The 26,114-nt window shown below is 43.2% G+C and overlaps 1 protein-coding gene across 3 annotated transcripts in view; it reads left to right on the top strand.

The window, feature by feature from the left end:
• tspan9a (tetraspanin 9a) overlaps positions 1-26,114 on the top strand; it is a 162,451-nt gene that overhangs the window by 118,730 nt on the left and 17,607 nt on the right. For all 3 annotated transcript variants that reach the window (XM_056416996.1, XM_056416995.1, XM_056416994.1), the window contains 2 exons: positions 20,230-20,421; positions 22,997-23,071. In XM_056416996.1, coding sequence (XP_056272971.1) covers positions 20,230-20,421; positions 22,997-23,071 — 267 coding nt within the window. The remainder of the gene's footprint in view (positions 1-20,229; positions 20,422-22,996; positions 23,072-26,114) is intronic.

The following is a 26,114-nucleotide window of genomic DNA, read 5'->3' as shown; positions in this document are numbered from 1 at the left end:
TGATTAATTTGATTAACATTTTTAATCGTTTCACAGCCCTAGTAAAAACACATGCTGTGCTCATGGGAAACCAACAGACAAGGCGCCATGACACAAATGTCGTCCTCTTTGGTCTTCATCCAAAGGGAAGAAAGGATTACCTTTGACGAACGCATCTCATGGGCTTTCCTCCTCCAGATGTCACGCGCTTTCTCATTTTAATTCTTCCCGAAAAGAAACGTGTGAAACCTTGACATGGTGAAAGGATTCCCTTTGCCCTGCCCGATGACTGATATGTAAAAGTAGATATTGGAGGGAGGGTTTCAACGCCTCGGTGATGGACAGTAATGCCCTTTTGCACACCAGTCCAGCAATCATAGCAAAGAACTTATCCAGGGAGTGTGTGGACTCTGACATGACGCCTGCACACTGACCAGCCCGCTGAAGCGAATGGCACCGTCTTATTTTAGCTGAACAAGACCATTTATACAGGAAGCCTGCCAAGTTATACTCAATCAAGCTAATAAAAGTCATCATTTAAGGGAAACTCTTTGATTTTCATCCGGTGGCAATCCGTATCACTCAGTCCATTTAGTCTTAACTCCCAAGTCAGATGTAATCTTTTGGCTGGCTGCCGTGTAGGTCTTCATTGCCTCAATCCCTCCTAGCTGGGTTTAGCTAGCCGGGATTATCGCTGCTAAGGTCCGCTAACTATGAGCAGCATGCATGACAGATGTAGCTTAAGTTAATTAATCAGAGCTGACATTTATGGAGATACACCTCCGCTCCACTATCTCTGTTGCTCTGCCAGTCCTTGTGTACAGTACACACACACACACACACACACACACACACACACACACACAATCCTGTATGTATTGATTACATAGTGCTGTGTTGTAATGAACTTAATCAGTCATGTTCGAGATGGATGGTGTCTTTTTATTCCCAGTTGATTTTTGCTTTATTGGGGTGACGGAGAAAAAACAATTACAGTCTGTCCTAAATCGTCATTGGTTATGCGCTGCCTTTTCCCCCTGTGTCTACTTTCATTTTAATTTATGAGTCGTCCACGGATTGAATTCGGTTCCGCACTCACTGTGGAGTGATGAGTGTGAGTCCAGAGGGTGAAGATTAAGCTTAATGAACGTCTTTCCATTTTTATTAGAGGAAATCACATTAATCAAAGAATACTACAAATGTAATGCAAAGGGTAAAGAAAGAATGAGCTGAGACTGAAGTGCAGTAACAAATTAATAATAAACCCAGCACTTTATTTGATTTACATTGCAAATTGCTTTTCTCATATATATACATATATATATATATATATTTATATATATATATAAAGAAATGCATATATATACATATATATGTATATATATAAAGAAATGCATATATATACAGTACATATATATGTATATATACACTACCGTTCAAAAGTTTGGGATCACCCAGACAATTTTGTGTTTTCCATGAAAACTCACACTTTTATTTATCAAATGAGTTGCAAAATGTATCGAAAATATAGTCAAGACATTGACAAGGTTAGAAATAATGATTTGTATTTGAAGTATTAATTTTTTTCTTCAAACTTTGCTTTCGTCAAAGAATGCTCCTTTTGCAGCAATTACAGCATTGCAGACCTTTGGCATTCTAGCTGTTAATTTGTTGAGGTAATCTGTTGAGATTTCACCCCACGCTTCCTGAAGCACCTGCCACAAGTTGGATTGGCTTGATGGGCACTTCTTGCGGACCATACGGTCAAGCTGCTCCCACAACAGCTCAATGGGGTTGAGATCTGGTGACTGCTGGCCACTCCATTACAGACAGCATACCAGCTGCCTGCTTCTTCCCTAAATAGTTCTTGCACAATGTGGAGGTGTGCTTTGGGTCATTGTCCTGTTGGAGGAGGAAATTGGCTCCAATCAAGCGCTGCCCACAGGGTATGGCATGGTGTTGCAAAATGGAGTGATAGCCTTCCTTATTTAAAATCCCTTTTACCTGGTACAAATCTCCCACTTTACCAGCACCAAAGCAGCCCCAGACCATCACATTACCTCCACCATGCTTGACAGATGGTGTCAGGCACTCTTCCAGCCTCTTTTCACCTGTTCTGCGTCTCACAAATGTTCTTCTGTGTGATCCAAACACCTCAAACTTGGATTCATCTGTCCAGAACACCTTTTTCCAATCTTCCTCTGTCCAATGCCTGTGTTCTTTTGCCCATACCAATCTTTTCTTTTATTGGGCAGTCTCAGATATGGCGTTTTCTTTGCCACACTGCCAAGAAGGTCAGCATCCCGGAGTCGCCTCTTCACTGTCGACGTGGACACTGGCGTTTTGCGGGTACCATTTAAAGAAGCTGCCAGTTGAGGACCTGTGAGGCGTCTATTTCTCAAACTAGAGACTCTAATGTACTTGTCTTCTTGCTGAGTTGTGCACCGGGGCCTCCCACTTCTCTTTCTGCTCTGGTTAGAGCCCGTTTGTGCTGTTCTCTGAAGGGAGTAGTACACACCGCTGAAGGAAATTTTCAGTTTCTTTGCAATTTCTCACATGGAATAGCCTTCATTTCTAAGAACAAGAATAGACTGGCGAATTTCACATGAAAGTTCTTTTTTTCTGGCCATTTTGAGAGTCTTATCGAACCCACAAATGTGATGCTCCAGATAATCAACTAGCTCAAAGGAAGGCCAGTTGTATAGCTTCTCTCATCAGCAAAACAGTTTTCAGCTGTGCTAACATAATTGCACAAGGGTTTTCAAGGGTTTTCTAATCATCCATTAGTCTTCTAAGGCGATTAGCAAACACAATGTACCATTAGAACACTGGAGTGATAGTTGATGGAAATGGAGATATTTCATTAGAAACCAGACGTTTCCACCTAGAATAGTCATTTACCACATTAACAATGTATAGAGGGTATTTCTGATTGATTTAATGTTATCTTCATTGAATAAAACAATGCTTTTCTTTGAAAAATAAGGACATTTCTAAGTGATCCCAAACTTTTGAACGGTAGTGTATATATATATAAAGAAATGCATATATATGTATATACAGGACTGTCTCAGAAAATTAGAATATTGTGATAAAGTTCTTTATTTTCTGTAATGCAATTAAAAAAACAAAAATGTCATGCATTCTGGATTCATTACAAATCAACTGAAATATTGCAAGCCTTTTATTCTTTTAATATTGCTGATTATGGCTTACAGCTTAAGAAAACTCTAAAATCCTATCTCATAAAATTTGAATATTTCCTCAGACCAAGTAAAAAAAAAGATTTATAACAGCAAAACAAAATCAAACATTTGAAAATGTGTTTCCAGGTGTTTCGAGTTAATTAGACGATTCAAGTGATTTGTTTAATACCCTACTAGTATACTTTTTCATGATATTCTAATATTTAGAAATAGGATATTTGAGTTTTCTTAAGCTGTAAGCCATAATCAGCAATATTAAAAGAATAAAAGGCTTGCAATATTTCAGTTGATTTGTAATGAATCCAGAATGCATGACATTTTTGTTTTTTTAATTGCATTACAGAAAATAAAGAACTTTATCACAATATTCTAATTTTCTTTGACAGTCCTGTATATGCATGTTCCATTTTATGTTGCAAAGAAAATATGGTTTTGCACATTAGTGTGTCGATACGTACATATTTTTCAAATCTGACTTAACACCCACTTGTCTTTATATCTTCTTCTTCTACATAAAGTGCTCGATGTATGTATGGTAAGACTGTGCTACAGTTTTAAAACATACATAGTTTCGCTTCACAATAAAGTGAAAGAGATTGAAAGAATCTTCTGTTCTTCTATTTCCCTCACGTTTCCTTCATCTGTCTTCTCATGAAAGTTGCTCAGTGGTGCATGAAGTCTAAACGGCTCGGCTGTCAAATATAAAATTACCTCGATCTTCAGCTTCCAATAGAGCAAATGCACAAGCGTTTCATTGAACCCTTTTCTTTGCTTGGTTTCGGCTTGCTCACATGAAAGGCAGCTCATTTTGCTGAGGCAAATAACTCTGGATTTGGCAATTCTTTTCATTTAAAGAACTTATTATTTAAATGAGGGACATTGAAGTGTTTTACTAGAAAGTTGTTAAGTAAAAAGTATTGTAAAAAAGTCTGCCAATTTAGCTATTTGCACATTTTAGAGATGTATTGCTGTGGAACATTATTGAGTTAGTTTGCTTATTTGATTTGGCGCGCAGAGGCTGTAGTTCAGCAAATATATTTTGACCTCATCAACTTTAACTTGATTAAAAATGATGTGGCAAGAATAAGAACCTGTACACACCCACACTGCCGCGTGGTGCGATGATATTTGCTTTGCCCGTGACGCTCTGCTCACAGCCCTCCTCACATTAACATCTTTAAAAATACTGGGCTATTCAGATCATGTGCCCTAATCCCATCGGCATGTTCCCTTTGAGTCTGCAGGACTGACCCCCTGTCACAATTTCCCCTGCTGCCTCCTAAACCCTCCGCCGGCCTCCTCAAGTGCACCAACCATTAATGTCTCATCATCCTCCTTTTATGTTTAATTGATTCGCTTCATCTCTTCAAACCACGGGGGAAATATTGTTCTGGTTTGTGTCATGGAAAACAGCCCATTACGCCACAGGCTGATTTTAGATTAAAGATCTCGCACTAAATCTCAGCAGGCCTTGTGACAGAGCGCTAGCACCATCCCATGTCCAAGTTAGCTTGCCAGCGCTCTCTATATTTAACCACAGCTATCATCTCAGTGGCTGGTTGGACTTCAGCTGACCTCACTGCGTTATGGTTCCCATGGCTTAAATAAGCCGTTGAAGTTATTACTGAACAGTCTGGAAACTGAGACAATGATAGTCACCTGGAAAATGGAGAGAGCCGAAGGCGTCGTTAGGCTAATATTCAGTAGCATTGCTAGCATGTCTACTCATCCATTTATAAGGTAATCTATGAAGAAGCGCAGGGAGAAATGCGGTAAAAACCTGTTTATCTATTTGCCATTTCTTTTATTATTTCACGATAGCAATTATTTTCTCACAAAGTAGCTCATAATTGTGATTGCAGTTATAATCAATGTGGAGTGTTTTCACATGTAAAAAACAATGATTAAGTGGGAAATATACAAGCTGTGGTAAGCCAACCAGCCTTCTGCCTTGAGAAATACCAAGTAATAAAGATTAAAATTAAAATTACAACAAACAATCCCAATTTTCTTATAAATCAATCCCGATTGAGAGTTCTCCTTTGTCCCATGTTTTAATAGCTGTTGTGGTTGCCATTATTAATATCAGAGATGGCTGTCAAGATCTTTGTAATTTCTGTAGGTTTGCAAACCTCCTCTAAAACCTCAGCAAGCATGCAAACAAAACCTTTCCTTTGATGATTGGTTATGCCTTGTTTACTGTTTCCAGAGGGGTTTGTTCTTTGCTACAAGGCCTTGGCTAAGAAAGATTTAGTGTTTGGCAATCTTTGAAAAAGAACCCTTTTGAAATTCAAGGTGGACGTGGGTCAAGCTGTCCCTGAGACGCTCCCATGTGAACACTGTGATACTTTAGCAAATTTCCCTCACCGCTTTGCCTGACTTGGTAAAACTACTTAGGTCAGCATCTCTTCGAACTGCGTGTACTCTTGAAGAGAAGTTTCCTGACTTTACTAAATGTGCAGGTTGTGTTTATTTATACCTGCTATTCTGAGGGGACTCTCAACAAATGATGAACCCTTCAGCTGTCAACACCCGCATAAAACCTACATCCTGCTGCTTCACTTTGCATTTATATAAATTTGTGTCTATGAAAGAAGAACTCTGCGTGCCAGGATATGGATCGGTGTTGCTTACTTGTGTCATTTTCCTTCCGGGGACCTGACCTCACTTGGCCTCCTGACACTGACCCGGACCACAGGCGTGCTTGACAGGTCTCTAAATCAGCCGGGGGCCGCCGTATTCCCACGAGGACGCCGTTAACAAAAGCAACCAGAGAGCCGTGAAACACGCTCAGATAAGCACATATACACCTCTCGATTCTAGGAGGCAGGACGGGCCTGAGGGGATTGTACACATTCAGACACACACACACACACACACAAAAGGTGGACTATAAACGGGGAAAGTAATCTGAAGATTAGCTGCCCTCCTACATGTGTGGTAAGAGTTAAACGTGACCTCTGCTGCCGGGCTCCAACATGAAACCCTCGACCCCTCCATACGGACAGTACTGGCTTGACCCCGGTGAGAGAGAGGGATAGAGGAAGAGAGAGCATGAGAAATGCGTTACTCATTGGCATTAAACATGCAACTTTTTCTGGTTCCGTTCATGCAAAAATAATTACGCCGTTAATCCAAAGAAAAGACTCACCAATAGAACTTCAGGATACACTCGCTTACATGTTCTGTTGCCGTTGAGCTGTTTGTTTCTCACAGGCAGGGAACAAGGAGCTGATTGCTGGAGGTACCGTAACCACCGGCGTTTGCAGAGGATTTGTTTCTCATCCTGTTACTTTGTAATCGTGCTTTCTAGATAGCCATGTTTGCCAGCAAGAGTTTACCCACATGAGAGCCGCTCAGCCTCCAAATACATCATCACAACATTTTGAGTAAACAAAATCATTTTATCTTATCCCATCTAATCTTTACACATTTTTAAACTCAACTGGTATACACGACCGTTCAAAAGTTTGGGGTCACTTAGAAATGTCTTTATTTTTCAAAGAAAAGCACTGTTTTTTCCATAAAGATAACATTAATCAAAAATACACACTATACATTGTTAATGTGGTAAATGACTATTCTAGGTGGAAACGTCTGGTTTCTAATGAAATATCTCCATAGGTGTATAGAGGCCCATTTCCATCAACTATCACTCCAGTGTTCTAATGGTACATTGAGTTTGCTAATCGCCTTAGAAGACTAATGTCTGATTAGAAAACCCTTGTGCAATTATGTTAGCACAGCTGAAAACAGTTATGCTGGTGATATAAACTATACAACTGGCCTTCCTTTGAGCTTGAAGTTTGAAGAACAAAATTAATACTTCAAATATTAATCATTATTTCTAACCTTGTCAATGTCTTGACTATATTTTCTATGAAATGTTCAATTCATTTGATAAATAAAAGTGAGTTTTCATGGAAGACACAAAATTGTCTGGATGACCCCAAACTTTTGAACGGTAGTGTATGAAATGAATTTCTCCTGCATGGCAGTCTTTGCTGGAAATATAGAAATATTAATTTTTATTCCTTGGACCTTATTGAAGCTTTTACATAGTTCATGTGGAGACAGCTTCCTTATGGCTTTTCTTGTGTCCCTGCTTACAGCCTTTTTGGTTGCCTTGATTTATGCAATAATGTGAGGTATTTTAACCAGGAGGCAAAGTTTGTGCACAGTCATGCTGACCTAAAAAGTGTGACTCCTGTGACTCTGTGCTTTTTAAACATAATAGAATTTTAAAAAACTGCAATCGCTTTTAATCAAACCAGATTACTCCATCAAACAAAAAAAATAGAAAGTTCACTTTGTTAGAACAATGCAAATAAAGTGCCAAAAAGAACTAATATTTGTCAAATAGCTTATTGTGGCTGCAATTAACATGTTTGGCATTGGATATCTTTTTAAGATAATAACAATAAGTGCAACCTGTGAAAAACTAAACAAAGAAAGTTCAAATATTTGGCAATAAAGAGTTTTACTGAGTTGTACACTAAATATCTTTTCAAAACAATATCTAGCAAAATAAAATTAAGATGTGTGAGCCAACACATTCTCGCGAGAGCCACCGAGCTTCATGTGGAGCAGCTGAAGGCTCCCGTATCCTGGTGGAAAAAGTGGTGCTTTCAGGGACCTTGTTTTTAAGAAATTGACCACGCTGATGGCATCGGTCAAAACCTTGTCTAGTTCACGGCACATCTGGCTTCTCTGTGTATGACGCAGTGTATCCATTTGGTGAGACTCTTGATCAGCGCCTGCATTCCTTTCCCCGCCATGGTCTGCACACAACTCTCCCGTCTCAGCCCGGGTCCTGTCAGGTAACTGATCCGCTGATGCCACTTTTACAAAGTGATTTGCCCACGTGCGCTAGTCACCAAGTTTCCTCTGAAAGAACTCCCGTGGCTTATTGACGTGGGTGAGGTGTAATGTCTCCAAGTGTCCTGTGGCAGCTGTCTCCAATCTCTGACTAATTGCCAATCAGTCAGCTGCTCTGACTGATTTGCGGGCTGCTGTGTGTGGTGTGCGTGTAAAATAAAACATGTTATCCAACGGAACCTCGCTGTTGTCTGGTAATCCTTGCAGCTTTTGGGGGAAACCCACGGGTAGCGGCGCGAGACTTGCTACATGTCCACTCGGTGTTCAGACATAAATCACAGACTGCTCTCCCCTCATCTGCATCTCCTGCGGGTGCTTTTCTTTTCCCTCCTGACAAATGTCTCTCCGTTTTGCGCTCTACTGAGCTACACGTGAGTCGCAGAGGAGCTCGGACGTCGCGATCGCCCATGCGCCGTAACCGTAACGTAAATATGTACACATACTTTTGTAATATGTCAAGTTCTCCGCACTTCGTAATACCCCTGCGCCCCACAGTTTGAGAACAACTGGGTTAAACTCTTCAACGATCACCATATTTTATATTTGAGGGCCGCGGAGTAAATGTTAGCCTCTCCCGGTTGAACTCGTGCTTTGGAACAAGACCAAGCTGACAGTCAGTGTGACGGTGTTGCGATCACGTACAGAAATTACACACAATATTCTGCTGAAACTAATCCCCCTCTTCGTTTTGTCTTTGAACTTGTGTCTGATGACAGATGGCCTCCACTGCAGGCGCTAAAATTCTTCAAGTTATGACTGGAGGTCACGAGTGGCAGCTGGAAAGTGAAATACACAGACATGCAATCATCGCACAAGCTTACACATGGTCTTACGCTGTGGAATTGATTTTATTTTTCAGTCCACAGTGTATGTATATTATGCACCTTGATTTTTATGTGTGATCTGCATTCACTGTAGAGTGATTGATAAAGATTTTTCAAATGAAGGGTCTATTATCACTTACAATTTCAGTATATGGGATCAAATATATGATCACAGCAATTCATTGAACTCTCTCAATCGCTCACATTTTTTCTTTTTTCTTAACCGCAGCTACACTTAATAATAATAATACATACAATTTCTATAGCGCTTTTCATAGTACTCAAAGACGCTTAAGAAGTCCTGCGCGTACTCTGATAACTCATTCACACGATTAATTCAAAATGTGGCCGTGCATTAGCAACGGGAACTGTGCCTTGCTGAATAGAAATGTCTATTTTTAAATAATCTTCTCAGAAATGCCGATAAAACCGGAGGACATATTCTCGGTCTTTGAGACACGAAAGATTCGATGAAATGTCATGAATGTATAGAGCACCTGTTAAAATAAGTGATCAAGGCCTTACACTAAAGCAGAAGACGAGAGACGATGTCATTAAAATAAATGACTCTGGTTCTTTTCATGCACTTTTTAACTGTCCCTGCAGGGCGTTTTAGAGCCATCCCCACAGTAGATACGACGAGAATGAGCACACTCGTGTGTGTGTGTGTGGGGGGTGGTGGGGGGGGGGGGAGAAATAGTGTCCTTCCTGCAGTTGGACATACCGGAGGGGGGGCTGTACATTGACGCACCAACTGAAACAACTGAAACCCCACCTCACTCTCTCTGCCAGTTCTCGGATGTCTGCAGCATGAAACCGGCTCCTCGTCTTTCACACGCTCATTGGGGAGTAACGTATATGGTGCTGAAAGGGTTAGCATGACGAGCTCGGGGGGTAAAGTTCACGGAGTATTAACTTTACTGACAGACGTTAATTCAGATCTAATGAGCATTGATTTATTCCAATACCATTGCCGAGCGGGCTTTGGTCCATATGTTCTTATTCCGTTTGTCATCCAAGCTTGTTACCCTGTCCCCTGCAAACAGGAAGACTTTGCTGTTTCACAGGAAGTCCACTCAACCGTTCTGTTATTGTTGCTTACGACATCTCTTTTATATACTAAAGCCGCATTTACTCAGGTTAGGAAGTGTAGTCGCTGGACTTGATGTGCGTTAATGACTTCCCAGTGGAGGTCACAGATGGGGTCGTTTTTACAGCCTCCTCAATGCAACATTACAGCCTGAATGAAGCCTCCGAGTTAGTCTCCTTCCCCCTGAATCCTATCCCCCCTCGGCTCCTTCTCCTTCAGCCCGGGGTGGGTTACAGTGAATAACACAGCTACGACTCTAGCACAACATTAATGCAGAGATTGATGCGCCGCTATTATTTAGTGATGTGTCTCTTCATGCGGTCCAGTGCAGTGAGATGAAGGACTGATGGGGATTCAGGGGTTGACTGACCAGAAAAGAGTAGTTACACAGTCCATTTCCCTCTTGCGCTAATTAGCATGTCAGCTCGACTGTCGCCTCCAATGAGTCGTTTGGGAGAGGAGAGGAAGAGGAGCAGAGGCAGTCAAAGAAGCTTTTTCTACACGTGCCATCAAGCTTTCACTAAAACCTGACCTTTACTCCGGAAAACAAGGGAGGGCAGTGTTTTCTGGCAGCGTGCGTTGGGCAGTGGGGGGGTTGTCGTGTTCTGCTCGGAGCTCTATCTGCTTTATGTGTTGCGAGGGGTAGTGAGTGGAGGAGGGAAAAAAAGTATTTTACCACTCTCAAGTGCTTACTGGAGGTAATGTCTTTAGGGAGCCCCTTCAGGAACAGTTCCATATCCTCTCAGAGCCCTGGACACATACAATACCTCCTAATGCTCACCCGGTCACCCCCCTTGAGCTGCTTTTGAATGAATAAAAAGAAGTAGTAGGAATCTGAGGAAGAGGAGGCATAAAGGGAGATAGCTCCTGCAACAACCGCAGGGAACACTGATTAGTGCCTCACCATATGGCAGTACAATGTCATTTGAGGCACATTAAAAGTAAGAAGTTTGAGTTTTTTTTAAATATATATATATATATATATATGTAAAGTGTTTCAGCTACAGCTGTCAAGGCTTTATCTTTCTTTCTTGGTCCCTCACGGTCTTATCTAAATCAAGAACAGGTTTTCATAATGATGGATGAGTCGAGCTTTTTGTCCGTTAGACAAGACTGGGGCGCAGCGGCTGTCATGCCAAAGGTGAAATAGAATCATTCCGGACCCCCTCTGGATGGGAAGCAGATGCAGACGGAGCGTCATCAACATTCAGATGGTGCCCCCACCACACAGTGCACCTCTCATGAATACAGATCGGCTCTCTGTGTTGGTTAATGTAAGGTGTTGTTTTTTATTCCGTGTTCTCTGACACTCTTAGTTCATTATCTCCGCAGTGAAGTCAGTTTGGCTCACGGAATAAGGTCAACCTTTCAGGATTTGTGCCGCGGCAAACTCGTGACTTGAAGAGAGGGGGAAGAAGGAGGGAGGGGCTATGTTTCTGCAGAATTCCCTTATTCCAGCAGGCCTGCATATATTCCCGCAGCTCTTTTTCGTTGCAATAAAAGCATGAATTATGGTATGAATAATAGGATGCACTGCAACATGTTTGGGTTGAAATGAGTCGGGAAAGAACGGTTCCCTGCAGCGTGAAATTAAGCAACAGGGGGACAAATAAGATTTAAGGGGATGGGGAACAGGGCCAATAATAAAAGTCTAAGTTCTACACTGTCAAGCTACTTAATCACTTCAGAGGAAAGGGTGTAATAACATTAGCAAACCTCTTCCACCACAGTGTGTTCCCTGTAGCTCTGCCTTCAAAGGTGTGGTGAATAATTTACAGTGTGAAGAGAAAAGGGTATTAAAAAAAAGCCCTTTACACAGTAAGTGCAGGGAAACAGTCATGTACCCTGTGGCATGGCATGCAGAGCGACTATTGATTAGATGTCTTTCAATCTGAATATCCTCTTTTCTTGCCAGGCATCCGCCTGGTGCTTTGGTTTTCACTTACGACGATGTGCATATTTTGCGTCTTCATCTTCCCTCTGTCCCTCCAGGGATGCATAATGCCTCGCATTGCATAACAGGAGGGTTTTCATTCACAGTACCGCTGCTCGAGGAATAAACATATTTGTAACTATTGTGCATTTGTTAATAATGTGTTCCACCCCCCCCCCCCCCCCCCACCCCCACCCGCAAAGCATCTGAAAGCTCAAACGGAAAATAGACGCGCCGCTGCAGTCGGGCTCCACTTCACCCTCATTTTTTTCACGTTTACAGTCACTATACGCCGTTGGCAAATGAAATCCTGCCTGGTCGTGACGAGTGTGGGTAAGCCTTTATCACGTGGCGGTGAAACGTTCGTCCATGTGCTCGTGCCGGCGCCTCTAATGGATTGGTTGGAGCAGCAGCAGCTCAGATCTCAGAGCATCCCTGCAGCAAGGCCACACACCCACTCTGTGCTTTCTACAAGTGCATATGAGAAAATACACCAATACACACACATCTGCATCGACACTAGCACACATGCGCTCACACACACACACACACACACATGCTCTCTAAAACCTTCATGAGGAACCTTGCAGCCTGTCTGTTTTTGCACAAGGTCAGACCGGCTGACCCTGGAGATCCAACTTTAACAATCCTCTGTTGCCCAAATGCTTCCCTCAATTCCAAGGAGAGGTCCCATGGCTGTGGTTCACCTAATTTTGGCTTTGCAATTTCACACACTTGAAATACATTTACAATCACATGTTTTGCTCTTCCGGGCAGTCTCAAACATAGCCAGGCAAGGTCACCTCAGTTCATCCTCAAGTCCTCATGCCTATTAGGAGAATAATAATCCACTATAATTGTTAATATTGCCAGTGGAGGTTCTTATTGTGTGAGTAGGGAACTCCAGTGGATCGGTGTGGGTGGATTAAGCATGTGTATCAGATTCCCCCACACAAGTCTTCGCCCTCCACGGTGACATTGACTCTCGGGCTCATTTTAAAACTTCGAGGGTTGAAAAGCCCAAATACTTCCATGTCGTGCATTTGGGGGGATTCCTATTTCCTTGAGCCCTCTGTTCCTCTGCTCTAGGTACTATGTGGGGAACAGGTTGAGTGTCCAACCTGTCTAGTACACATGTCTCTGGCCATGCACTACCTGCTGAGCCAGCATTCCCATGAAGCCCTTCAACTAGTGAAACTCGATGGGAGTCCAACTGTGATTTTCGGCATGGCTGCACTGGCAGCCCGGAGTGAGATATTTATACGGACCAAATGTGTGTGTGCTCCAACGGGCGAGGCAGTTTATGTTGTGGACAACAGGCACTCGTAAAAAGGACACTGCCTTCTCCTGAATGGATATTTATTTTCCCCAACGCATTTACTTTTTATTGTATGAAAATGCCTCCTGTGATATCTTCATCAGCACATTTGATGTCAACCGAAAGCGGAAATATTCACATTTAATTAGCGCCTTGTGCAGGATCGTCTACCTCTGTTATTAGCTCAGTTTATGTATTTATATATCTCGTTGTCCTCATTAGAACATCACTGGGATTTGTTATGGTCCTTCATCTCCTTAAAGGTCTGAGTGCTTTGGGTTTCTAAGCCTTGGTTCTGAGCTCACTGGGAACAATATTTCATACCCTTGTGTAGTTTAAGTTTCATGGATCCCCCAACTGCAATTTGTTTTTGTTCACTGTCCTCTTCTGTCTTTGTCAGTCTCACCCCGTTCCCCCACTGTCCCCTTCTAACAGTAAGACGGGACAGCTGTCATCTCTTCATCCACGCAGCATGAAGAAGTAAAGCAGCTTTGCTCTCCTGTGGTAGTGTTGACCTGTACTTGGACCAGGGCGTCGGCCTTTGGCGTTGGGCTTTGGACTCTGACTTGCGGGCCCCGTTTTCCTGAACATGTCTCAGCGTCTCCATCCGCGCTCTCACTCCCTCCGGCTAACGGCGGCGAGCAGAGCTTCCTCGCTCTCTGGTGGGAGGACGTTCCCCGTCCTCGTGCGCTCCTTCTTGTCCTCAATGCATAATTGATGTGCCCGTGGGTTCTCGGGCTGATTGAAGAGTCTTGTTGGAATGGGACCGATTTAACAGCAGTATTCGTCAGGGATGTCTAATAGCGTTTCTTCTGCGATTGTCCTGGCTTTCTTTCTTTTCCTGCCTCGTCCTCTAAGGGTAGATAGAAGCTGTAGTCGGGTGTGAAAGTGTCTGGACGTGTCTGTGCAGTCAGCAGCGATGGCTCTGGACAGGCAGAAAAAGGCTTGTCTAGCTTTAATCCTTCTTGGCGCAATTGATTAAGTCACTTTACGGTGGATAGGCCTTTTAGCTCGAGACAGCGGGAGACGGAAGGAGACATGTCAAACCCTGCTGGGATGGGCGCAACACTGAATACCAGACCCTCAGCAGGGTAATCTCGGATCACTCTTCAAAGTGCCCAGCTGAGGCGTCCACCACAGAATTGCTTCATTCTGGATGCTGGATGAGGCACATGATGGATGGTGGGAATTCTTCCTATATGGAAACATATCAGCGAGACTTTTTGCCTGTCTTTTTTTAGACTGCCGGTTCAGTCCTGTAAGTCAATTGAAACATACTTTAGAGTGTGGACGAGTGGACGTGGTCACCATGGCGTCACCCATCGGTGTGTGGATTACAGTTTTAAAGCCTTAAATTCGGTATTACGATCGTCATGTTTTTTTATTTTATTTGAACCACAAGTGACACTAGAGGGTGGAGCTAAGTACACCTGAACCCAGAGAAGTCGCCCCCTGCTGGTCAATATTAACAATTAATTTTTTCGGACACAGAGCTTGCTGTGCATGTAATTGAACCAAGAAAAGCTCAATTGTCTCCAAATTGAATTGTATGCGTTCATAGAAATCTGTGTTATCAGCTGTCAGCGTGGTTCTCTAAGTAATCTCTTGCATTATGTGAATCCACCAGGACTCCAGTCTGTGTATGAAACTTTAACCAGGCAGAATATTGCTTTTTAATCTTACGCCCTGCATCTGTCTCAGCCTTTTGAATTCAAAGTGTTTATTCTGGGCCTGAAAGCACTGTTTCCCTCAGCCACCATCCCAGACCGTATAAATAATTTACTTGTTCTACAACTGACATCAGCTATGCACTTTTCGATGGGGAATGACTGAGGTGCCTTCAGGAACTGTAGCGAGACAGGGATGGGGAGTTTTTCTGTAGTCTATCGTGCCTACAGCTTGGATCGTCTAATCTACTGTCATCAAGATCCATACTGTGTCAAGAGAGGCCTCGTAATGGAAGGGTTAGGGTTTCATTTGACTATTGGTACCATGTTTCACTGAGAAATGTACATACATATGTACATTTGTTCTTTTTTAGATTAGTTTCTTCACTTTTACTAAAGTGTCTTATCCATATTTATTAACATGTTTCACGTAAGAAAAACTATAGTTTTCAAGGAGAGCCAATAGAAACAGTCGTCTGAAAAACATGTTTAGACTTAAAAAATGATTCAGAAATAAAATAAGAAAATGTCTAGAGAAACTTAAAGCACAACTGCAGCGTTCACTTCCATGTTCAAATGCTCAGTGTATGACAAAAGGATGGGAACGCGGCCTCTGTTTGCTTAAACTGCTGCAGAATGTCTGTTGTTGTTAAGTGGCTTTTTGAAATGAATATATGTTGTCCATTCTTAAACACATTTTGTACTTGAATTCAACAAACCACCATTAAAATAAAGTGTCAGTGTGCTTCTATTGGCACATACACGTAGTTCTTCTGCGTGGCGTGGGCTTAGTGTTTAGTTTGTTCTAATGTGACCACCATGGAGGATAAATACAGTAATAGCACTTATTTATTGGGATGAAATCCTTTTCTGGCAGCTACACACAAACACTGCTGATTTTATTCTTCAAATGAACCATTTTTCTCTCACTGCCTCAAAGAAGACCTGTTCCACTTGCTGGGTAGAAAATAAAATAGCCTGTGTTTGCTGTCAGGCGTATTGATGTTTACATTTGCTTTGTTGTGTTTGTTGTTCCGTGATTCTGATATCACTCTCGTACTGTAGTTGTATTTCATAGTTTTATGGCAACATGAATCAGGGGCTTGCGAGATCACATGGTGTGAAATAAAAAATCTTCCTCTATCTGAGGTCTTCATTTCAATGCAAAAACAATGCTAACGCCGAAGATGCTGTGCACCGCAGGAGAGAAAAGTTTAGTTTCTTTCCAATAAAAAGAGAGATTGTGGTGCCGTAAAGGGCAGAGAGGATCGTAAAGAAGTAAAGTGGCTCCACCCTAAAGCGGTGCAGTAAGGTGGGCATTTCCCCAAATGTTATGGTTTATTGGGCTTTATTGATTGAAGTGCTTTCTAATTACTTCGATAAAAGGTTAGCTTTTAGTACGGCACGGCAGATGTCCGTGGAGGCTTATTATTTCGGTGTAAAGGACGCCTTCTTTTGTTTATTTAATCGGTTTTAAAGCAACTGAAGTAAGAGGATCCAAAACACACACACTCTCAATACACACACACATATCAGTCACTCAATAAATATAACTTTACAAACTCATTCACAGGAGAGTTGAGCTTCTCTACGACATAATTGTGACTTCTCTGAGTGCTCACGGTGCTATCGGGTCATACGCACACACACACACACACACACACACACACACTGGACAGCCCGCTCTCACACCCGCTTTCTTGAGGGGAGATTGAAGTGAGCCCTGTGTCGAGTGGCTCCGTGTCACCGAGCCAGTTACTGCATCAACTGATAATTCTCTGAGCCGGCCACTCGGATGAAGGGTCAGCCTCTATTTTCTTCTTCAATCTCTCTTTGTCTCACACACACATCTCACGTGCACATCCAATCTTCCTGGCTTCAATAAGTTCTAACCCTCTTCCACACATCTTATGGTTTGACCCCCTTCCCCTCTCTTTCCTGTTTGCAAAGTTGCCTTATAGTTGACTCACATGGTATTATTGCAGTTATTGGACACCTTGAGCTTTTTAAGGGCCACGACCAGCGGGTCCCGTTTCATCCAGTTAGATAGATTCACACCTCATGTCCTCCAATTTCCTCTTCCCCAAAGTGAATGTTGCTCTCCTCCTCGCCTCACTCCTTTTGTCACGTCCTCCACATATGGCATTTAGAAACCAGACTGCATTCTGCCCTGCCATGCAGGTGCTCTCCACATATGGCCTAACACGTATAGAAAGGGTACACACACTCACCCTTTTTCATTGATTTTTGAAAAGATGAACACAGTTTGAACAACAATAATACACACGCCCAGCATCCCTCCCTCCGGAAGTAAACTTTTGCTGATCACTTTCCAAATTCAATTCAGTGTTTAGCGCGGCAGCTTTTGTGTTCCAGGCTTCACATCATTTTTTATTATCGCAGCTGGAAGATGTTTTCTTATCAGCCTCCGAAAGTCTCTGCCCTGCACCGATCCATGGGGAAGTCCCTAAAATAATATATTTGAAAATCGAAAGGCTTAAAGATTCACCGTCCCTAACTGAAAGCTTGTTAAAATATAAATATTAGTGGACCTGGCAAAGCCGTCATGTGTCGCGCTCAGTTGTTTTGATGATAGGCCCGCCCTCTGCAAAGTTGCATACATGAATTGTGAAAGCAGAGTGACAGCCCAGAGCAACGTTGCGAGCTGCACATGTTTTTTTTAAATTGGCATGTGGCATTATGCCGGCTTAAGTAAGGGGCATAGATAGGGACCCCGGCAACCAGGGCACGTAAGATGTGTAAACAGTGTCAAGGTAAGTGTCAACACTAGTCTTCAATTAAAAGTAAAAGTCAATCAGACCCGTAGCCAGTCAAAGAACAGCATTGCATCAAATTTTTTCTTCTGTGTCCCCTAGAAAATATGGCAATTGGCCAATTTTGTTCCTTCAACCCAAATGTTAATCACAACCCGCAGCATCCTGTGCTCCGTTGATGTAACACCAATGGAAAGCTTTCTCCGTGACTGTTTACAAGCCTGTTTACTGGAGGTATTTCCTGTGGCACCGACACAAAGGTCCAAAGACCGCATGTTGTTGTTATTGTTGTCGTCGTGAAGGAAGCAGGCCAGAGATTACTCCTGGTCGGCTCAGATCAGTCTGTGCCGGGTCATGGTGGTTTCACGGTCACTTAAGAGGGCGACGTGCTTACAGGAGCTCCCTTTGCATTAAACACAATTAAGTGAAGGCAGCTGTAACTCTCCCCACTTGGACTCTTAAAGCTTTTTGTGTTCCCCTCGCGAGCTTTAAGTCCACTCCATCCGTCCTCTTATAAATTCCTCCCCTGCGTCCTCGAACCCTTCCTCCCGCGCTCCGTGTCCTTACCTTCTTTGAGTGTCAGCAGTGATATCGTGTTTTAGCCACTCTGCATCGGGACGTGACCTTCACTGGCCTTTTTTTTTATTGACGCCTTCATTACGCCTTTTTTTAATCAGGGCCAGCGGAGGGACTCCCAGCAATTACAGTTGCCTCTGAATTATTCAGATGATAGATGATTGAAAGTCTTACCAGCACCACTCAGACCACTCGTTCCTTCTGCGTGGGAAATCCAATGCCACTTCACTGTCTTCTATATGTGACTAAACGAGTGTCCTTCCCTCAGTCTGCTGGGCCGGCTGTGTTTTCCGCCCTCCCTCGCATTCAATCTTGACAGCGTCACTGTGACTTTATGTGTTGGAGCTCAGATTCCAATGTTTCATAAAATCACACCCTGGACAGTCGACCCTCCAATAGGGCTTCTGCATGCAGCCTGCGCCACTTCTGCCCAGTCCCGCTTCTTTCCCTCTGCGTCCTCTCTTTTAATTGCATGGAGTCATTAGTTCGTCCTCAGGAGAGTGTGTGTTTCGTTCAGCCGCCCGAGTGTGCTGCCACGCCGAGTGAAGGCCCGCACAAGGTCAAACCTCACTGCTTAGAGGTCAAAGAGCGTGACATCACACTTTTGACACATGAGAGGGGGCTGCCTGAACTCCGTGTATTTACCTACAGATCCTGGAGGACTCATTAGACCTGATGCGTCGCTCACCAGCTCATGAGGTTTATATTTGAAACCCCCAAAGTTCCTCCTACACATCATCGACTCACATCTGAGGCGCCACGTTTAGGTTCTTTGTACTTGGGTCGGGTGATGGGCTTTAGGTCATTTAGTTTTGCCGCGGCGAAGACGTCGTCGATCAGCCAACGGAGGCGGCTCGTCTTCATTGTGAAAGTGCAGCAGAATATTTCTATGTTTGTTGTCCGTTGTGCCATTTATCGGTTAAATGTTGTCAGATCCAGAGGTGTGACGCTGCGTGTGGTTGATTAATTACTTTGTTTTGAAAGATAAAGTGAGAAGCAGAGATTTATTCATAACTCTTACCTGATAATGACGTACACTGTGTGCGTACACGGTGTGTGTGTGCGTGCGTGCGTGCGTGCGTGCGTGTGTGTGTGTGTGTGTGTGTGTGTGTGTGCGTGTGTGTGTGTTTAAATGCACAGGAGGTTTGTTGCACATATTGCTGACAGGCATTAAAGTGTTCTGGAGCAGTAGTGCAAAGATGAGGAGGGAAGAAGGGAGCGGTGTGAACAGAGGGGTAGAAAGGGCTGTGGTCCAATGATTTAACACGGATCCGTTCCATACTTTCCCCTCATTTGGGATTATATTTTATTTTTTATTCATGGCCAGATTGCCTTGGGTATTTCATTCTATTAGGTGCAGGCAAAAATGTCACCACTCACCTCCTCGCCAATATTTCACAGTGTGCTTGGCGTGCTGTGGCTCTTATCTCTGATAGATGGACTAACACATCAGCAGATGGGACACTTGGGCAATCAAAGCCTCCCATAAACACTCCTTTGCATGAATGGACTCACATTGCAGACCTCACACACATCAGCGGGAGCCTGGCCGTGTGACTGGGGGGAATTAGTGAACTGCTCCATCTAGGTGAAGTTCAAGTCTACTGCGGGTGCTTTTTGTAAGGCTTGGAAGTTTTCATTGTAGACAGTGGCAGTAATCACGTCTCTGTTTGTTCTGGATTTAACATAATCATCATACATCTTTGCTCTAATATCTCTTATTGGCCTATCACAGTTTTAATTGGGGTAACCTCTTGTTTTCCGAGCAGCGTTTGGTGATGGTTGACTGTGTGGGCAACTGAGCCTGTAGCGTTGGGCTTCTTGAGCTGAGGTCGGCCTTCATCTCGAGCTAACATTACTCTGTAGATTACTGTTTGGTTCAGAAGATCTATTACGAGCGATCCTGAGCTGAAAATGAACTTTCTTTTGTAAATAATTGCTGTAAATCCAACTCACCTTGTGGTCTCATCTCTTTCCTTTGCAGCTGTGCGGCTGTGGGCTGCTCGGCGTGGGCATCTGGCTCTCGGTGTCGCAGGGCAGCTTCGCCACCTTCTCGCCCTCGTTCCCCTCGCTGTCGGCCGCCAACATGGTCATCGCCATCGGCGCCATTGTCATGGTAACGGGCTTTCTCGGTTGCCTGGGTGCCATCAAGGAGAACAAGTGCCTGCTTCTGAGCGTGAGTTCAATCCCGTACCGATACGCAATGCCGCATTACAAATGGGCCGCATACAGACGACCCTCTGAGGGTTAATTCACACACTGCACCTCTGCTCTCACTTCTTCCTCTCCACCTTTAAGTATTCTCTCATTCCCTGTTAGCCATGCGAAGGGACAGAAACATCTCGTGGAGACGACTTCTGACTGTGTATACACCCACACACGCTGGTCACAGCCGGCGGGAACTCAGCAGTGTGACTGTGTTTGTCTTCCCGCCGCAACCTCAGCAAAGTTAGCCGACTGACAGGAGGAGTTTATTCTGCATTGTATGAAGCCTTCTCCTCTTTCTGTAGATTAACACCAATGCGAGCCATCTCCGAGCTGTCAGTCAGGAGGCCTTCTGCGTCCACGCCGCGGTTGAATCGCTGTACGCACTAAAAGCACTTGATATTTGTTGTGCTCAATAATTGAGAATGTTCTATTATTCATGACAAAGGCTCCTCCGTCTTGGCAGTGTTTTATCTTAAACAAAAGTTAATTACCAAGGTTCACCCAATGGAATGAGGGTTTGTGTGAATCTGGCACACAAAAAAGAAAAGAAAACTTTCATGTTTAGGAACTTTAAATGAGAAGTGGAGTTTCGGCTCTGGGTGCTTAACATCACAAACAGCTCAATCCCCTGAAGCCCGAATCCTCAGTGTTCGGCACGGCTCCCTTCACCTGAGAGGGGAAGAGAGCCGGGTGCATTTTGGGAATTAGAAAAAGGAGCGACTGGGAAATCTTGACGATCTGATGTTTTATTAAATCATCAGTGTGTGGCGGTGTTTCATATTTAGCCACCGTAATACTGTTTAGTGCAGCGGTGTCTGCTAGAAGCTGTTGTTGGTTTTTTTCGCATTTATGTCCGGCTCAGGGGTGGGTGGGCGGCGAGGGGGGAGAGCAAGACGCCGACACATCAGAGTGGTTTTAGATATGCCGCAGGAAACAGAGCTGAGCGTCTACCTACAAGTCTCTCTGGATTAGAAATATTCAAAGCCCAGACATCCTTTTGCAGTAAATGTTCATTCTCTCTTTTTTGCTGCCAACATTTTTTTTACTGACACAATTCTCTTTTAAAGAAATAAAGAAAGCTGGAGAGATAACATTGAAATATCTGGCAGAAACTCCTTTAAAACCCTGAAAGTGTGAATTGCTCCATACACCTACGAAGCTGTGTGTGCGTATGAATACAGACACACACTTTCTCACACATCATCATCAGAGCACCACCAATTTAGAGTACAGAAGCTATATCCCTGAAACTTTCAGCACAAGGAAAATGTGACAAATCAACCATGAAATAAAAAATGTGACTCGCTAAACTGGCAACCCAGATACTAAAGCAACAGAAAACTGTCGTTACTATTTCATTTGGGCCTCGACACAAATAATAGTCTCCCCTCTTCCTCCCAAATGAGTTTGTAATGAATGGGTTTTTGCAGAATCTAGGTCTGCCTGCCTCCTCCATGCTGGGCAGAAGAGCTCGGTAAATATTGAGCTGAAGGGGGTCTAGAGAGGAGAGGAGAATGGTAGATGAGACGCAAGGCTATGTTGGAAATTAATCTAGGGGGGTTTTATGCCTTCTTCCCTCCTCTCACTCGTCCACAAGCCCTCCAGCTCTTACATTCTCCTTTTCTCCTCCCTCTGGCTCTTCCGCTTCCTCCTCTATCTGTTGATTTCTGTCTCTCCTTAATCTTATTTGAACGTTTTTGAGTTTGTGTCTTTGTTTTATTATTGGGGAATCTGTGTTGCTGTGTATTCTGCCCACAAACTGAGACCACTGACTGTGACCGTGAAGGAATACTTCAACATGTCACAAAATAAGCTTATTTGTGCTCTTGCCGGGAGTCGTATCGAAGATCGATCTTCCACTCTTCTTTCTGGATGCTAAATAAGATGCTCAATATGTTAGTTTAGCTTAGCACAAACACAGGAAACGGAGGGCCACAGGATTTGTCCGAACATAAAAAAATATGTATCCCAGCACCTCTAAAGCTCACTAATTAACATGTTATATCTTATTTGAGGGCTATTTCTTGGCTGGGCAAAGTAACACCCTGCAGTCCTGTAGTGGCGGTTAGTACGGCTGCCAGGCAACCAGCTGGGACTTTAGTCCTACAAATGACTCCCAATAAAACTAAGTGTCCTTTTTACACTTTGTGCTTTGTACATGTTCAAGAAGATATAATGTGTTAATTAGTGAGCTTTAGAGTGTGGGCCAGGCTCGCGAGCTGTCGCCCTCTGTTTCCAGTCTTAATGCTAAGCTAAGCTAACCGGCTGTCGACTCTAGTTTCATATGTATATTTACAGATATGTCTTCCCACGTTACTCTCGGCGAGAAAGAAAATACGATTATTTCACAAAATCGCAAAGAATTTAGTTGACAAATCACAGATGCAGTGCACAGGGAAAGAAACTGTCATGTTGTCATGTAATTGCTGTTTTTTTCTTACTTTCTGACAAAGTGACTGCAATAATGGCCTGACGAGGAACATTAGCCACACTGTCAAAGCAATTGTTAAAACAAGGCTCTCTCGTCCCTCTCTCTCTGACAGTTCTTCATTGTCCTGCTGATAATTCTCCTGGCAGAGCTGATATTGCTCATCCTGTTCTTTGTGTACTCAGATAAGGTAAGTTAGTTTCATTTTTCATGTTATACCTCGATGTTAAAGCCAACGTTTGTGATTTTTCCAATTAACTCACATTTTCTCCATGCAGTCCACCGCTTCACCACGACTCATCCATGTATGTGAACACGCAGTGTTACGGCTGTCGGGCATACATCAGTTTGAACAGCTTAGCCTTGGAAAGCACACACACACACACATACAGGAGCACACACACACCTGAGTACGTGCAACGACATGAAGCAATTAAAAGTGTTACTAGTTTAAACGTATCTATCGCCAGTTGATTCCGGATTTCTTGACTCCTGTTTCTCAGACAGGAGGTTGAATGTCCGTATTCAGCCATTAACCCGGCAGTCAAAGGTTAGGCCACGAAATGCAGCCCAATCCCCACCAGTTGGCTCCCGGTATTTGGCCCCGGCACATTTCCCATAACCCCCACATGGGCTCAAGTCAGGTGAATGCCTGTGTGGTGGCAACAGATGATGCTCGGTAAAGCTCTGGAGATTACTGCAGTCCGTGAACAGACTAGATTCCACTCGGGTTAATCAAGTTGCTCCACACATGTTTCATCCTGAACGTGACAAATGTCTTGTGCAGGGAAAGAAATGAAGACTTGTGTCTGTTTTTCAAGGACGCGTCATTGACAGGTCTATTTATATATTCAAAGTCACCCGCCCCCAGGACATCGGTTAATTATAACTCTTTGTTCTGAGGTTATTGCGCAAACTTAGTCTCTTAGACCGATAAAGGAATTCATTTAGCAGAAAATCCATTCTCAGATTTGGATCTCGGAGGCGCACCCTGTCGGGAGTAAATATGTCTGTTTCCTTATCTCCAAAATATTACCAGCTTAACTTTGGGGGGAAAAAGAAATTCTGATCACTCCGGTGGAATTTAAATAAAGAGACTATTGACTTCCCAGCAGTGCCTTCAAATCACCTGTAAAGTCTGGAAAAGATAGTCAAGCAGGGCTGAGGATTTCTTAAATGTGAAATTAAATGTGTCTGCATGAGTGCGGGATAGAGCATGAGTCGGGGCGAACCGTCTGATTCGCACCAGGAGCAGTGGATGGCAAACAGATTTGTTGCGTTTACACTGCAAGAGAGGCTAATGCAGTGGTTCTCAAACTTTTTCTGTCACGCCCGAACAAAATTGTAACTATATGGTCCACGCTGAATTTTTATTGAAATAACCACTTTGTGTGACTCCTCCATCTGTGCTCAAATAATAGAATAAAGAAAATTGCATTCACTAATAATTAAACCACATTACTCCATCAGACTAAAACAGTGTCAATAAAGTTGGTCAAAAAATAACTAATATTTGGCAAATAGCTTATTGTGGCTGCAATTAACATGTTTTGCACTGGATATATTTTCAAGATAATTACAATAAGTAAAACCTGTGAAAAACTAAAAACAAGTTCAAATATTTGGCTATAAAGAGTTTTTCTGAGTTTTACACTAAATATCTTTTCAAGACCATAACTAGCAAAATAAAATTACTGCAGATGTGTGAGCCATCAAGTTATATCAGTATTAGTTCAAATTCACTCAGAATCTCAAAGGAATTAATATTCACTTGATTTAGTCGTCTGACCCACATCTCAGCCTCTGAGAAACCGGATCTGGTCTGCATGTGAGGAAGGTGATGCTCTCTGCCCTGACGATGAAGATTGAATTCATTCAGTTTTCCAAATATGTTACTGAGATAGGCCAATTACATCAGAAATTATTCATCAGCAAACTTAATAATTATAATTGAATTAATACATTTGACTCAAAAAATGATATACATGTGTAACGTTACAAAGATAAAAATAAATGATAAACTGAGTCCACCTCCTCTTTGCAGAATAATATGTGCATAGATAATATGTGTACAATTTATATTGTATGATACTGTCCTGTATGACGCATGTCATCATATGACGGATGTTTAATGTCTGAGCTCAAAGACTCAACTACACGTTTCCTCGTGAGAGCCACCGAGCTTCATGTGGAGCAGCTGAAGGCTCCCGTCTCCTCACAGAGTGAAACCAGTGGTGCTTTCAGGGACCCTGTTTTTTTTAATCTACTACGCTGATAGCATTGGTCAAAACCTCGTCTAGTTCACGGCACATCTAGCGCTTCTCTGTGTATGACGGAGTGTCCACTGCACATTGGAGAGACTCTCGTGACCAGCTCCTGCAAGCCCTTCCTTTTCCTGCCATGGTCTGCTCACCATCTGTGACGTCGCAATCACGCATGCGCAAACGTAACCTGCTAACGCCATAACCGTAACGTAACTATTTACGCGTACGTGTGTAATACGTGAAGTTCTCCTCACTGCCCCCCGCGCCCCACCTGTCATACCTCGGGGCCCCACTTGAGGGTTGCGCCCCACAGTTTGAGAACCACTTCGCTAATGGGCTGTAAAATCACGATTAATGCTAATCACTACCCAATATATTTCCATTTACTGGTCTTGAAATGTCAGTGGAAAGCAACGCATTGCAGCAACGCATATGTCATCCGAGTGGACATTTTCAGACTTCCTCCAAATAAAAAATCCTGCAAAATTGAGGAAATTGTGGGGCGCTGACACTGCATTATGTGTTATATGTCTGGGTTGGATGAAGGGCAATTTCTGTCCGTCACACAGGGCTATCAGACGTTGCTCTGGTTCTTTCCCCAGTGAGATCTAGTATGCTGTGTGAGTCTCCTCATCCTCTCCTACAGGCTGTGATCAGAGGAATCACTAATACACTTCTTCGATTTGATCTTCTAATCACAAGGCATTTATTAACAACTCTGGAAGACATACAGTACTTGGCAGCTTTTGAATGTGTATCATCAGAGGCCTGCAAAACAGATATTTGAGTCTTTCAAATCGGTCATCTTAAAGTCATGAGTGACGCCCCTTACTGTGATCTTTCTGGATGACACGCTGGCGACGATATGAAGGGAAGAAAAAAACATTTAGTTTATAGTTTTTCTGGAGGAACACTGTTTTCATTTAGCCATTCTTCTTATTCCTTCATTTTCACCGGTTTAATCTGTTT

Source organism: Pseudoliparis swirei, chromosome 6 (genome assembly GCF_029220125.1).
Source record: "Pseudoliparis swirei isolate HS2019 ecotype Mariana Trench chromosome 6, NWPU_hadal_v1, whole genome shotgun sequence".
NCBI lineage: Eukaryota > Metazoa > Chordata > Actinopteri > Perciformes > Liparidae > Pseudoliparis > Pseudoliparis swirei.
The sequence above is the reverse complement of the archived record's forward strand: the minus strand, read 5'-3'. Positions and strand labels throughout refer to the sequence as shown.